The 15,869-nt window shown below is 43.5% G+C and overlaps 1 protein-coding gene across 1 annotated transcript in view; it reads right to left on the bottom strand.

Moving 5' to 3' along the window:
- Positions 1-15,869, bottom strand: part of ALK (ALK receptor tyrosine kinase) — a 641,155-nt gene that overhangs the window by 427,962 nt on the left and 197,324 nt on the right. The window contains exon 3 of the mRNA XM_090280984.1: positions 12,672-12,836. Within this exon, the coding sequence (XP_090137110.1) occupies positions 12,672-12,836 (165 nt within the window). The remainder of the gene's footprint in view (positions 1-12,671; positions 12,837-15,869) is intronic.

Here is a 15,869-nt window from a genome sequence, read left to right as displayed (position 1 = left end):
CTCTGAAAGACACAGAACCCCTTCAGGATCCTTCTTTCACTCCATGCAGGCAGCTTGCTTCATTCTGAAGGACACTGATTTTCCCTCAGGAATAAGGAAGCCAGTTGGCTCAGCTTATTTTTCTATTAGATGAGATTTTTATTTTAATTATTTCCTCATGGAGCAGAGGACTTCCAGAATTTGCCTAACTCTCTTGTTTCTCTAGCAAGCAATGTTTCTCAAATTTGTCTTTATACACATGTCACACAAAAGACCAACAGGTCTAAATTTGTCTCTTTTGGTTTGGGTAGGGGAAGTCCACTTCCAGTCTGTGCCAGCCACTCCTGCTGATCCTTCTGCTTCCAGAGTCAGAGATGGGAAGGATGCATTTGGCTTTTGCGGAGAGAAAGAGGTTGAAAAAGAAAGAGAAAAAGAGGGCACAAGGATAGAAAAAAGGAAAAAGCAAGAGGCAGAAGAGAGAAAGAAACGCAGCACTGGTGCGGAGGCTGGGCAATTGCAGGTGATCTCATGAGAACTGCCCAGCCAGAAGGACTGAGGCTGTCTTACCTTCTCCCAACTCCTCATTTTGAAAGCATTAATTATTTTAATTGTTCTATTTTTATAGTCTCAGTGTTCTTGATCAAACTTATAGTTGAAGACTCTAAATAGAACATAATCTGTGCTAAGAGCTTGGACTTGGGGGGATGGCAGCAACCGCACTGGGCATCCCCTCACTCAGCTCTCTGAGTACACACCACTGTGAAAAGGATAGCTATCAGGGATAAACACACAAACACATGATGTTAATAAATAAAGAAAAAGGATTCTCAGGAGAGGGGGAGTATACTCGTATAATCTGAGGAATGATGCATTAATGATACTTCACATCTGCATAGCCCAAGCAATACTGGAGACAAGGATATTAAACAGGAGTATCCTGCACTGTTGTTGCCAAAGTGGATTTAATGTCTATCGCTTTACAATGAGAAAATCACCCTCATTTTATGTGTAAGGAATAAGTAGTTCCTTATTGCCAGAGTCTGTCTGCCTATCTATCTATCTATCTATCTATCTATCTATCTATCTATCTAATCTTCACCCAAGGATATGTTTTTATTGATTTTAGGGAAAGAGAAAGGAAGAGAGAGAGGAAAACATAAATGTGAGAGACAGACATCGATCGGTTGCCTCCCATACAAGCCCCACCCAGGTATCAAGCCCGCAACCCAGATATGTGCCCTGACCAGGAACTGAACCCTCAGCCTTTTGGTGTACAGGACAATGCTTCAACCAGCTGAGCTGGCTGGACAGGGCCAGCATAATATTTTAAACACCTCTTCCATTGTTTCCAGTTGCAGACATGCTGATGACATTAGAGAGAAGATAGTTGCCAAAGACCACAAAAGTGCAGGTCAGGGAACTCCATGACAGAGACACAGGGAGCGGCCATGCCGTGCAAGCCACCCATTTTGTTAACAAGTAACAAGCACCCAGCATATTTCCAAATAATAACAGCTTCATTATAGATCAACTAAGAAAGACCCAACACCCAAGAAATTGTGCATCAATCAGGCATGACTAGCAACCAGTACTAAGAATTCTAAAGGAAACTGGAAAGAATCAAAATAGATCATAAAGCTTTGGATCAGAATAACCTGAACCACCACCACAGCCACCCAGGTTGGAGGATTTTCCCAGTTGTTTAGTGGGGAGAACTGGACACTGAGCTCTTAACGCTGGTGTCACCTGCAGATCCTGTGATTCCATTTGTAAATGGGCGTGGCTGCCATCATGGGTGAGAGCTCAGTCATGCTCAGCAAATTCCTTTGTCATGTCCCAAAAGTCCTAAATCAATAAACACTCCTAAAACTCTTATACATGGATACCTGGGTGGAATAAGACCCCTGTCTTTTAGGGTTATGATTCTTAAATCAAGACGAAGCAGAAACTCTTGCTTCCACCTGCTGTGGCTGGGATGATTGCTGCCCAACTGGATTACATGTTACTCTTTTATGCTCTTTTCCTGTTTGCAGAGCAGTCTCTGGTGCATTGTTTCCATTTATATTTATAATAAGTCAGGAAGGAGAGCCACGGAGGTAGAATGAGCCCCAGATCTCTCTGCAACTTACATTGAACCAGTCTTTCTTTACTTTGAGTGAGTAAAGATTATCTTTCTATTTTAAGTAGAATCACACTGTAGTTATCCCCATTCAAGACAATTTTATTTTCTCTTTGCAAGGTCCTGGCTTTCCTTCAGTTCTCTTCAAGTATAAGTTCAGAGCAGTTCATGGGTTTTCTTAGACAAAGCCTATATTTCTTTAACATGTGTCTTATCAGAACCATTTGCTATGTACAGGGTGCAGAAAAAGTAGGCTTGCAGTTGTTTGTATGGAAAATACAATAATTAATAAATAATAATCCAAGAATGAACTCCGTGTTTTGTGTACTCACCACTGTAAACCTGCTTTTGCCCACCCTGTATAGATCCGTGGGGCTAAAAACTCCAGAGAACACTAAAGAAAGGTTCCTGATAAGAGGGAGTAAGGGACTCAGAAAGACAGATTCACATACTCTTAGAGATGATCCAGTCCAACCCGCTCAGTTTGCCAACTGAAGACTGAGGCCGAGGGTCACACGCCAGCCAGTGGCAGGCCCACTGGGTACCTGTGACTCTTGGCGACGGGCTCTTCTCATTTCTAAAAAGGCAATGCTGGTTGGAACAACCCGATGCCACCTTCTCACACTGAGTGTGCCACTCAGCAGCCTGGCTGGCATGTGTCCTGCTGTGGTGCCTTAGGCAGCACCCGTCGCCCTGTCCATCTACAGAGAAGATACAGGTGAGGGTGGGCGTCTTGAGACTCTTCTGAAGACACTGCCCTTAACAGATACCATAGTGGATGTAATTTGGTTGTGTCATAGAACAGAGTGAGTCTCCTCAGCGTCACTGGCACGTGAAAAATGCCCTAGATTCTTGAAGATACTGCTACAAAGTTAATGAGGTTAAGTCTTAGGTAGGTAAGACATCATATTTTAGGAAGAGTTTGATATAACATAAAGAACATGGGATTCAGTGTTCAAACACTGAAATTCAGGATCCAGCTCTGCCACATACTGCCTTTGCAGACTAGACCAATTTACTTCTCTCTAAGCTTCCATCTGTGGGTCAACAAATATTTAATGAATATCTGCTTCATGCTGGAACTTAGGCCAGGTTCTTAGAACACCACAAGAATGAGAAACACCGAGTTTCCTCTGTTTAACGCTTAGTATTTAGCCAGAGTTTAACAATCTATAAGTTAGGAAAACTAGTAATACCCATCTCGTGATGCTATGAAAATCAAACATGATCGTGAATAGAAAAGCGCTTTGCAGTCTGTAGCTCTTGCCAGTTTCATTTGGGGCAGAGCCCAGGGTGAGTCGCTGAGCCCAGCCGACAGCTCGGCGCAGGCCCTGTGCATGTGATTGCACGGCCCCCTCCAGACGCCCTCACTCAGGAGCTTCACAGAAACAGCCCTGGGCAGTGCCACGGCTTCCTTCCACAGGCAAAGGAGGCTCACCCCGGCCCCACCATTTCAGGCAATGAACCTCTCTAGGCCTCTGCCAGGGTTGCCTTCAGTCCCTCTTATCCACAGGAGACGAACTTGCAGACACAACTGCTGATTTCTAGCCTCAGATCCTGCTGCTGCTATTTCTGTGCCATTTCTGAACCACAAAGATCTTGGCTCTGTTGCCAGGGGTGGGGGGTCTTCAGACTGCCCTCCCAGCGATAACTCACCGGACACCCTCTGTAATAACTACGTGGAAGCTTTCTCGGAGGCCCCATCAGCCCTCCGAGCCCTGCTTTTTCTGGAGTGGGGACCCAAAAGCACATCACATTTGCTCCAGATTTGGTCAAGATCTGCTGTACTAGTTTCCTATTGCTGCTATAACAAATTACCAGACATTCAGGCGTAAAACAACAAAAATGTGTCATCTCACAGTTCTAGAGGACAGAAGTCTAAAATGGGTTGGCGGGGCTGTGCTCCTTCTGAACAAGATTCTATGGAGAATCCATTCTTGCCTTTTTTCCCAGCTGCTAGCAGCTGCCTGCTTCTACCCTCACAGCCCTTCCTCCATCTTTGATGTCAACAGCTATGTGCTGCTGCTGTACATGGAACTGTACCCCCTTGATTTTAGATGTCCCCTTCACTTAGATTTTGATCCACAGTGTCCTGCATTCAGTAGGGACTTACAGTTAGGTGTTAGTTTAATGAAGAAATACATGACCCAAAGAATAAATAATACTTTAAAACTGATACAAACTACCCCATAATTATAATGAATGCCCTTCAAATCTCTGTCTCTCTCTGGCCTCTGCTTCCATCATTGTATCTCTCTGACTCTGGCTCTCCGGTGTCCCTCTTTCTCTTATCTGAACACCTGTCATTTCTTTGGGCCACCCAAGTAATCCAGGATAATCTCATCTGCAGAGTCCCTTTCTGATACAGAAGGCAACAGGTTCCCAGGTTCTGGGGGTCAGGACTTCTTCAGGCAGGCATCATCGTAGCTGCCACACGAGCCCACAGCACAATGCTGGGAGCTCTCCTCGGGTTCCCTAGCCTCCAGGAACTGACTTGACAGGTTCATCTATACTAATGGAGGCAGGAGCTCTTCTTTCTTCCTCCAGGTGCCACACAGGTTTCTAGAGGCAATGCTCCCATCTTGATGTTGAGGTTCAGAGAGTGATCTGATCCATGGGGCTATCAGGCTTCTAGAAGCCATGGCCAAACCTTGGGAGATGGATATTTCTCCCAGGGCTGGTGGGGACTTCTGTGGCTCACAGATTTTGAGCCAGGTACACATGGGCATCCTTGGCAGTAGGTGTGCCTAATCCCACTCCTATATCAGAGCAGGAACTAGCCTCAGTGGCAATCTAGTCTAAGACGTTTACCTTGCAAATGAGAAACCCAAGGGTCAAAGAAGTAAAGTGACATCTCTCATGGCAGTTCTGAGACAAGAGCCCAAGTCCCTTCTACCTGCAATACTTGCCCTTCTTTCCTTACTCTACGTGCCTAGATCCCCATTGCCCTGTGGGCAGAGTTGTTAGGTTTAGCTAATGTTCACAAAGTAACTACAATCTATTCCCTCCCTGCCACTGAAGGATTCCCTTAGAAGACAGAGGCTACACCCTGGGAGAGGTCCGTCCTGATGGGGAGGAGCAAAATACTTCACCAGACACCCTGCTCAGAAAGGCAGGCCCCTCTCTGGAGCTCAAGCTCTAGCTGCCAGGTTGGTACCGTAATCTCATTAGGATGACAGAATGACAAGGCACACCTTGTTGAAGGGATTGCTCAATGGTCAAGATCTAAGGTCCAGTGACCTCACTGCTCAGGATCCAGGGGATATATTTCTACAGACAGAACTAGAGAACTAACGTAGCCTCGTATGGTAAGTGCCAGAAGAGAGACAGGGACAAGAGGCTACAAATCCCCCCGGTAACCTTAGTATGTTGAGAAGTCATGCTCAAATGAAAGGCGTGCCCAGCCGGAACCCTTCGGATGCAGGGCAAAAATTGAACTGAAATAGAACACATTTACGTCACTCCTGCTTACATTCTGCATTTGGTCCCTGGGTACATTCCTGAGCCTGCTGCACATGAGGGGCGCCACCGTTACCTTTTCCAACTCTTTAAGGATAAGCTGAGCAGGAAGAGGTTAGGGTGGGGTGATCTGGATTTGTAAACCTATGCGAACTGCTGGTGCCCTGTACCCTACCCCGGCAGGCATGACAACAACCTGTCTGTCTGTCTGCTTGTCTATCTCGCCCCAGCCAGTAGTGCTGGCTTTTTTAGTTATTGTGGCAGGAAGTACTTAACATGTTTTTTTCCCCAAAAAAGTAAAAAATAATTTAATAGAATATTAAATGAGAATTTTTGATCCCCTGGTATTAAAGATAATATGTTTTATCTTATTATAAAAGTAATGAATAATTATGGACTCAAATTTAGAAAATACCAAGAGCACATAGGAAAAAAATAAAAATCACTGATAATTCAGTCTTCTAAAAATAACTTCTGCCACTCCATTGGTGTATTTCCTTTGAGATTTTTTCCCTTATATACATAGTTTTCTCTTTTACATACCAAATTATACACATAGTTTAACCTGTTTCTAATCAAATAATAGGCCTTGAATACTTTCTCATATTATCAAATATTTTTACATAACAGAAATGTAATGGCTGCATAATGTTTTAGGTATACTTTATTTTGTTTAATTCTTTATTGTTTGAGTATTTAAATTATATCTAGTTCTCACCACCAAACAACATCACTGAGATAGTTCTTTAGATAAACCAGTAGGAAATATTTGGTTGCAACCTTAGGTCTGTCAGTTGAAATGGAAACAAGAATTTCCATAGAGAAAGGTATCTTTTAAGTGAGTATTGTAGATTCTGAGGAAAAAGACCACAAGGCCTAGACCTGTGAGGCCTTCTTGGTAGAGGAGTGCCTGGCTATCCCAGCCCAGGTGATGGGAGCTGAGTACAGAAATAAACCTGCCTAGAAGGCACCTTAAAGGATTTTAAATAGGACAGAGACTTCAGTGACCCTGGGGTCAGGGTGAAATGCCTTTGTGAACCTGGAAGTCCAATACCAATTCTGAAGGACAGATGTGCTATGGTAGTTATCAAAGTGTGATTATATTTATTTTTATTTAAAGAAGAAAGAAAGAAATTTAGCCTTACTAATAGTGTTGTACAGTTAGGAACAAACATGTGCATACAATTGAGAAATACATACATAGTACAGGTGCATGCTCAGAAATATTTTACTGGTGGGTATACAATAAAACAAAGCTCAGAGGCCATTGTCAGCAGACAGAAACTTCACAGCGGATACAGGGAGCAACACGGGAAGGGAGCTCAGGGGCTGAAGCCCATGAACATGTGGCATGGACAGTCCTAGTCTGGATCACTGAATCATCCCATGTGAAACCAATGAAAAGAAAGAAACAATGTTCTGTCTCAGAATATGTATATATGCATGTGTGTGCGTGCATGTGTGTGTATGTAAACCCATTCACATGCAGGTGTATCAATGACTGAAGAGGCTAATTTATGAGGTCCCAGTCAATGAGCAAATAAAGCCTGAAGGCAGACACGGTGGCTAATGATAAGTTTCTAGAGGAAGGAGGACATGCTAGTCAGACCTTTATCACTGCAGTTGCCTATTAGTACCCCAAAGGGTCAAGGGTCAGAGCATGAGGCTGAGAGCCAATTAATCAGCCAGCTGCAGCCTCGGTGACTGTAGGTGCAAAGGGAGCTGTGTCCTGAGAGAAACTTCCCATCCAAGCTGCACCTGTAGGTCAAAATATGGCCCAGATTCCAGCTATCTCAGGATGGAGTCTGCTTAAGAGGTGTTCAAGGACTCTTTAAAGAATATTGTGTCACCTAGTAGTTATGGATTGAATGATGTCTTTTAACCCTTTTTGCCAAATCTGTTGCCCCCAGAACACAACAAGGATGCCAGCCTGTTAAACCAAGCACGCCGTTGTCTGGAGACAACCAACTGACCTGGAGTCTGCATGATCCCTCCCCATGTGGGAAGGCCACACCCTCCCCTCCATGCCCCCACTATTATTAGGGACTTCTGGACCCAAGGGTAGGTAGGACGACGACCATGTCCAGCTTGAAGTAGCTAGAGGAGCTTGAGACCTTCGCCCATTGTCCTTTACAAGATTACAAAGGGTCTTAATACCTGAGAGGGAGGGATAGTTATTTTTTACGAACCATGGGTATGGACTTGGGGGGGGGATTGCTGGGGGAGGGGGATACTGGGTGGAGGGGAGTAAAGGGGAGAAAATTGGAACTATTGTAACAATATAATCAATAAAATAAAAATATATAACTAAAAAAAAAGAATATTGCAAACCCTTGGGGTGAAGGAAGGAATTGAAGGAAAAATATGAAATGTTGGTATTAATCTGGCCTCCTCTGAACCTGCCTAATCTAACTTCCTGAAGGGTCTGAGAACCCACAGCCCCCAGGTACGGGGAGAGACACAAAGCATCCATGTGCCCATCTACATACAGGGAGAGAAAAATCAACATGTAGTTAGTCAAAGAGTGGTCCCCAAAAGATATGTCCAAGTCCTAATCCCTGGTTTCTGGGAAGGTGACCTTTGCAGATGTAATTAAGGATCTTGAAATGAGATCATGCTGAATTTAAGGTGGGCCCTAAATCCAGTGACATGTGTTCCTACAAGAGACAGATTTGAAACACTGAGACACAAAGGACAATGGCATGTAGAGATGGAGGCAGAGACTGGCGTGATGCCTCTACTAGCCAAGGAATACCACAGATTACTAGCAATCGGCAGAGGCCAGAAAACAGGCATGGAATGGATTCTCCTGCAGAGCCTCCAGGTGGTACCGACCCTTCCAACACCTTGATTTTCAACTGCTGGCTTCCAGAACTGAGTGAGGATACATTTCTGTTGTTTTAAGCCACCCAGTTTATATTAATTTGTCATACCAGCTACAAGAAACTAACACACACAAGTATAACAGCAGTGGACCAAAAGGCTGAATGACCCCATTCTGGTACTGCAGTACCCCAGTCACCTGGAGCAGCATTCTTCGTCATTCCTGAGCTCTAGGACAATGTTTCCCAACCTTCTGAAAACAAAGTCATCCTGATAAACCAAAGAATCTCAATAGCAGAGTTCCACTCAGGTCCTCAACCAAAAACAAAAATTTGAGACTTGGTGCCCTGGGCAAAAGTTGTGTTCATGCAGGAAGAGTCAGCCCCTCCCAGCTCAGTCTACCCCCATTCTTTTTGTGTATGCTTATGAGTGAGGGACTGGGGAGGGGCTTTGAGGAGAGGCTATTAATCCATTTTCCATTTTAAAGCTCGGGTTCATGCCAGAGATCAAAATCTTATCTTTCTGGAGAAGAAAGATATGTTTTTTTGACTGCGTTCCAAAACACTGGAAGTAGCAGAAATAAAATATGCCCCTGGGACTTCTTGAAAAGTCATAGAATTCATCAGCCTGATGATTCCTCAAGACTTTATTAATTTATAATATTGTGTTCCATCAAGATCATCACTTTTTATTATCTTGCTGCTCTGAATTGTATCTCCCTTATTATTCTCATCTACAGGGGCCATAAATTAAAATCATGCAGAATTTATAATCTTACAGTTCATTATCTATGATTGGTATTATCTCACTGCTTTTTTCTGGCCCTTCTATATCCCCTGACAAGAAATATTGCAATAGAGTCTAAATACCATCTAACCAATAAATGTTGGGTTAAAAAAAACTTTAGTGACTACACTAGTCTAAAGGGCACTCATCACTCCTTCTTATCTCTACTACTAGCATGCTTTCTGCCAAAAAAATACAGAGAAAGTGAGATTCTAAAGAGCTGGAAGGCAGGTCCTTGCTTCGCCCTTCACCTTTACCTCTTTTTCTAATGGTCAAGGGACTTAAAGATACATCAGCCTGCTTCATGAGAGACAACCCTACTTCAGGGAACAGGTAGTGATGCAATTAGTTGACTCAAAAAGGAATGAGCGGCCTGTTACTGAAAGTTCTAAACACCTCTCAGTGACATTCCAGAAGTGTCCCTGTGAAATCTGGGCTGCAGGTCCCTTGTTTCTAAGACTGATCAAGGCTGTGTGAGTATAGATCCCCGTTAGACTCCAGGAAAAATAAACACAAGTTTTTTGACAATGGTTAGGTTTCCCCCAGTTATGTTTAGATGTGTTTGTTCACTAAATAATTTAATAAAGCAAACTGGCGTGTCCACAGTGGCATTTGTCATGGTTAGTCACATCTTTGTCCTGAGTATGTCACTCACTACCATATTGGAAAAGCAATGGTTTTTCAGAGAGCTGGAAGTTGACAACAATTACTAAAAACTAGATATTCCAATCTTGACTGATTTATCTAATGGGAAAGGGCTCACATTCAGTACATGCCTTGGTTCTTGGGACCCAGCTTTATAAAAACATAAAAGCATTGATATAGTTCCACACTGCTAAGTGAGTGTCTTTGTTTCCATTCCTTTTTCCTTTCTTTTTTCTCATAGTAATCAGTGTAACATGCAGACGTCAGAGATCACAAGATAGAGCAGATGGAGGAGGAGAAATGGGCAAAGAATGTCAATGCATAATCTATTGGCACTATTTTAAAAATTGGTTAAAATTTTTAAAAGCACCGGCTTTCAAACCTATAAAGTCTGACTTCACAAAATGTGTACAAGTGATATTTGTTTCTCTCTCCTGATCTCACTGTATTGTGATCACAATACAATAGTTATCAAATAAAAAACCCTCAATGATGAAAACTGCATGTACTGCCAGGACTATTTCTACAGGTTGGGGACTGGGATCCAGAGATATGCCTAGGGGAGGCTGAATGGGAGTAAGTCTAAAAAAGGGGTTTACATCAAGAGTACAACAAATCTAGCTATGCCTCATAACCATCTGAGACACTTATAAAAAAACAAAATAAAACAGAGTCCCACGGACATGGAAGCTGCAGTGAGACACTCGATTTCATCTCCCACATGAACAAAAATGACAGAGTCAGACGGTACAAGGCACCGGTGAGAATGTAAGTCCTCAGGAAGAATACGACCACATCACTAGTGGGGGGTAGAACTCGGTGCCACCACTTTGGAAAATAGATTGGCATTGCCCATTAGAATGAAAGCTGCACCCACAGCCCAGAACTCCCATTCCTAGATCTCTGCTCTGGGAAAACTCTTAGACATGCACATGCACCAAGGTATATACAAAAATACTCACATTGGTGTTGTTGGTAATAGCAAAAACCTGAGAACAACCCAAGTGTCTAATGAGAACAGAAGAGATAACTTGGGGTAGTTTCATGAAATGGATTTAAAACCAGATGAATCACAGCCCCATGCATTGGAATGGACAAATCACAAAAGGACAGTATTATTCCATTTCTGTAACAGTTTGAAAACCTAGTCCATGTGTTGTTTGGGTCTACGTACATAAGTGGTAAGGCCATAAACAAAAGCAAATAAATGATGAACACAAAATGCAGGATAGTGGTTACCTCTGAGGGAGGAAGAGATTTGTGGTCTAGGTGAAGGACAGAAGAGATTGTAAAGGGATGAACAACGTTCAAATTCTTACACTTGATAGAGAGAATACAAGTGCTGACTTTATTGTAATCTTTAATCCATGCATATATGTTATATCTTCTTTTTTGCACATACTAAGTTTTATAATAAAAATGTTAAAATATACAGATTTCTAGACTCTGTCTCAGGTCTACTGAATCAGAATCTCAGTCTGTGGGGCCTATGCAGTATATTTTATAATTTCTCCAGAAGATCTGGATGCACTATCAGGTTAAAAGCCAATCACCTACATACAAACGCATATCCTACAATATACATTAATATCCAGGTGAAAGGAGCTTAACATATAAATCAAGGTCAGGCAGGTTCAAGAGAGTCATAAGAAGCAAAAAGGAGAAAGTGTAGGATTCAAGGGTTCAGGGCTGATGTAGGTACTTTTGTGCCACCTCCAATGACCCCTGTGGGCTGACCTGAGCCCTGTTGCTGTTAGATTCCCGATAACAGGAGCCTGAAGTAACCACCCCCACGAAATGAGCCCAGGGCAAGCTCTGGCCATAGCGTCTGCTACAAAGAAGAAACACACTGTGGTAGAAAGTGTCCTTGCCTAGGACACATCACAACAGACATCTAGACCTGGGCCCACACACACAGGCTGTGTGATCTTTAGCAAGTCACTGCCTCTCTCAGAGGCCTAGCTTTCTCATCTTCACGGGCCCCCTCAAGGAAGCCGAATCCAGTAAGACTGGCGGCGAAAGGGCTCTGCAAACTGAAAGGACCATGGCGATTATTATTTCTTCCTACAAGCCAGAAACATGGGCTGACAATTCTGAGTCAGCAGTTTTCTGGGTCCAGGGAATCACCTGAGGGCAGAAGCAGGGCTTAATGCCTCCACAGCTCTCCCCACAAATTCAGCAACTATTCAACCAGCACCTGCTACTTACGGAGAGCCTGCCTTTATCAGCCCATGATAATTCAGAAGGGCATGTTCATAATAAGTGCAGGCCTATTAGAAGCACCTTGCAAGCTAATAAGTAGACTGAACTTCATTAATGGCTTTGAAAGTAACCTTTAATATAGTTATGCAATACCTTCCAAATTAGGATTGCCAGATTTAGCAAATAAAAGTGCAGTATATTCAATTAAATTTGAATTTTTTAGTACAATTGGAATAATTTTTAAAGTATAAGTTTGTCCCAACTATTACATGAGATATACTTATATGAAAAAGTCATCTGTTGCTCATGTTTAACTGGGTGTCTTGGATTTTACCTGGCAACCCTGTCCCAAATGGACAAACAGGTGAGCACTTTCTCCCACATCTTACATTAGGAAATCTGTGTGAAAGAGTTATGAAGTCCCTTTTTTTTTCACTTGGTAAGAGAATAAAGGGTGGACTGGTCTTGAAAATGGACTTGCATCCTCCCCTTCCATGCATGGCCCAAGAATCCACAGTGAGGTCCAGATGGTAAAAGCAGGTTTCAAAGGAAACAGGATAGAGCAGGTGTATGGAAACCTTAACATTTCAAACAGAAACTGACATTCCAGCCCTGTCCTGACCCACCCAGAACGCTTGGCAGTGGCCTCCGCCCTTACCTCTGGGCATCTCCTTGGACTGCTCTGCCTCGGGCCCATCCAACAGGTCCATCTGGGAGGCCTCCTCGGAGGGGACGCGGCGCCAGGACCAGCTCTGGTTCCCGAGGTCATGCAGCGGAGGGGAGTACTCCAGCTCACACGGGAAGTCGAAGCTGCACTCCAGACCTGCAAGAACCGCCAGCAGTCAGTGGAGCACAGTTTCCCAAAGGCAACTTTCTAGCCCCTCTCCTCCACTGTAGGCAGCTGGTCTTCATCTCACACAAATCTTCACCCTATCCAGAGGTGGTAAGCTGACGACTTCACAGGTGGCCAGGCTCCACACTGATGAAAAGGAGTCTAAGAGAAAAAGGGTGCTCTTTGGATGACTCAGATGATGGATGGTGTCCTCAGGGAAGGCAGGTAAAACAAAGAGCTCACAGCGGGTACCATTAGAAGCTCTGCATCCTAGGAGGCTGGCTACCTGGCGACATGGAGAGGGCCTGAGGTCAGGTGGGCAGAGCCTGGCTTTGCAACCAGCTAGGTCTGAATCGAAGTCTGGCTGTGCCATTTACCAGCTGGGTGACACTAGGAAATAAAATTAACCTCTCTGGCCTCAAATTTCTACACCTGTATATTGGGGATGATAATAGCTACTTCGGGATTTTGCTGCCAGAACTAGGAGGATAATGCATTATCTATATTCATGAGTCTAGTCCATCGTTGGTGCTCAGGGAAGGCCGGAGTCAGGTCCTGCCCTATCAGAGAAGAGGAAGCCAAAGGGAATGCAAGTCTTACTCGTAGTTCTGTTTGCCAGCCCTATCGTCTACCCTTCAACCCCTCTCCAGAGGGCCAAGGCTAGTTCAGGTTCATTGTCTCTTCAGGAGGGAATGGGAAAGACCACTGGGTAAGAGGAAAGAGAGAAGAGAGGAAGGAAGAGGCCATGCCCTGGGATGTTTTATGATCTTTTTCTGCCTTTGTCTGGGCTTCTTTGGGGGAGAATCACCCTTGTGTCCAAATCATTCCATGTCTGCCCTACTTTTAGGGTACACTCTCCTTTTTCCCTTGCTTGCTCGTTATGCATTACCCAAAGTGGATGAAGTACTTTTCAGCTGGGAGGCTCTCAGTGCTAGCTGACACATCAATAGAATATGTACCAAAATGCAAATTATTCATCCACCTTTTACTTCATTGTCTCTCCTCAGCATGGGGATGTGAAGACAGAAAGAATGAGATATCAAGGATGAACTGCTGGGTTGGACATTTAGGGGAATTTGGTAGTGTCCAGGCTTGGCCATTTCTTCTCACATGTAGAACTTGGTACACTCAACTGCAAAAGACAAGATGATTCTAGAAACAGCAACCCAGTGAAGCCTGGTTCCAACTCCAGCTCTGCCACTGGTTTGCTGGTTACTTTAATAAGCCACTTAACCTCCCTGGGCCTCAAGTTCCTCAAACTGAGAACTAGACTAGTTGTCTTCTAAAGTTCCATATTGCTGTAACTTTTTAAAGGCTCCAAATCCTTACTCTCAGAAGGGTTATAACTAATTCGGTAAATCAACCTGTGTGATGGTGCTAAGGGGTGCTAAGTCCCAACTATCACTGTGCTTTTTAATGGCTGACTCTGGGGCTACTGCTATCTTGTTCTCCAAGATGAGTCTGATGTTTAGAATTTCAGAATGCTGAGAAGTGGGGGCAATTCTAGTGTAGGCAGCTGGTCACAGGATTGTCATACCCGTAGGTAGCTAGCTGGCCCTGCCCTGCAGTGGGAGTAAAATGATTACCATTGACACCAGCCAAACTAAGTTTACAGGGAAGAACGAAATCCTTCAATTACACTTCTATTAAGTATCTTTCTGCTTCTCAGCCAGTGGAGATTTATGTACCAAGGACTCTCCGGAAGTTGCCATTCTTCTGGTCCTAAGGTTAATACCACTTGCCCTTTCACGATCCAGACAATTCACCTTTATAATGGCAAGCTGAAACAAGCCTTGTTTGAGTTGACATGACACTAGCTGTCTACATATGTTGTCAGCCTTGAAGACCTTCAGCCTGCCTCTGGGGGCTGAGCTGCTGCTATGAATTGTTATCCATGAATTGTAGGCCGCCTTAATCTTTAAGACTTTCTTGTCAGGTATCAGGTTTTGATAGTGGAATGGAAGGAGAAAACTGATTCAACATTTTGTACTCTGTAACACAAAAATTATCCTCATATGAAAGGTGAAGCCACTAAATCTGGCTCTTCTGAGAAGGGTCAGAAGGACCCATCCACGTTAGGAAATGATCAAGTCAGAAGATGGAAGAGAAATTTTCTGGCCATCCGCAAACCACATCAAACCTTTCTCAAATTTTCAACTTCTGTGGTCCAGCCTCTATCTTGATTTTTTCCTCCAGTGAAAATCATCCTACTTTTGTTTGGGACAGTGGTATGGTGTGCATTCTCAGACACTGCATGGCAAATGTGCCTTGGGTACACATTGTAGATAAACAGAAAACAGAATATGTAATCCCATCATCAAGTATCATCAATCTTGGGATCTCTGAACTCTGGAAAGTCTAAGAATCGGGTGGGTTTGGACCAGACCCTCCCTAGTGAAACAGGCTAGGCAGACAGTCTAATTATCAAATGAGTTCATTTTGAAATTTTTGTTGTCAGAGCTGTACTCTTTGACTTTAAATAAAAATGGAGTTAACATTACTGCTCATTTTGAGTGAAATTAAATTAGACTTTTCTACATTCTGACTTAATTTCTCATAAAATATCAAGATGGGTTTCTTTTTCCTGAGCTAGCCTCAGTGCCTTTTGTACAATAATACCTGGGATGTGTTTTTTCTAAAAACACCAGGTTAAGTCTCATTTTCCTTAGGTCTTTTTTGAGGTTCTAGACCTAGGGTACTTGTTGAATCACTCTCCTTAACCTTCCTCTGACTCAGTCCCTGTGAGATCAGAACCATCCAGTCTATTTTACAGATGGAACTCAGAGGGATCACGGCTTCACTGATGTGTTTAGCTTTACGTAACCCAATAGCAAAGGCAGGTCTACACCTAAGGGAAGGATTGGGAAATAACATTCCCTAAGTCCGAGCTATCTGCCAGAGATTATGCTAGGTATTTTCTTATGTCACTATGTTTAATTTGCAGAAAAACAATGAGAAATGAATGATGATGTCCTCTCTCTACAGAGGGAAACTGAGGCTCAGAAAGTTTCTTCTTCTTGCCCA

Source organism: Furipterus horrens, unplaced genomic scaffold, assembly GCF_987537825.1.
Source record: "Furipterus horrens unplaced genomic scaffold, mFurHor1.1.pri manual_scaffold_6, whole genome shotgun sequence".
Lineage (NCBI taxonomy): Eukaryota > Metazoa > Chordata > Mammalia > Chiroptera > Furipteridae > Furipterus > Furipterus horrens.
Note: the sequence above shows the minus strand (reverse complement) of the source record. Positions and strands in the feature narration are given on the sequence as shown.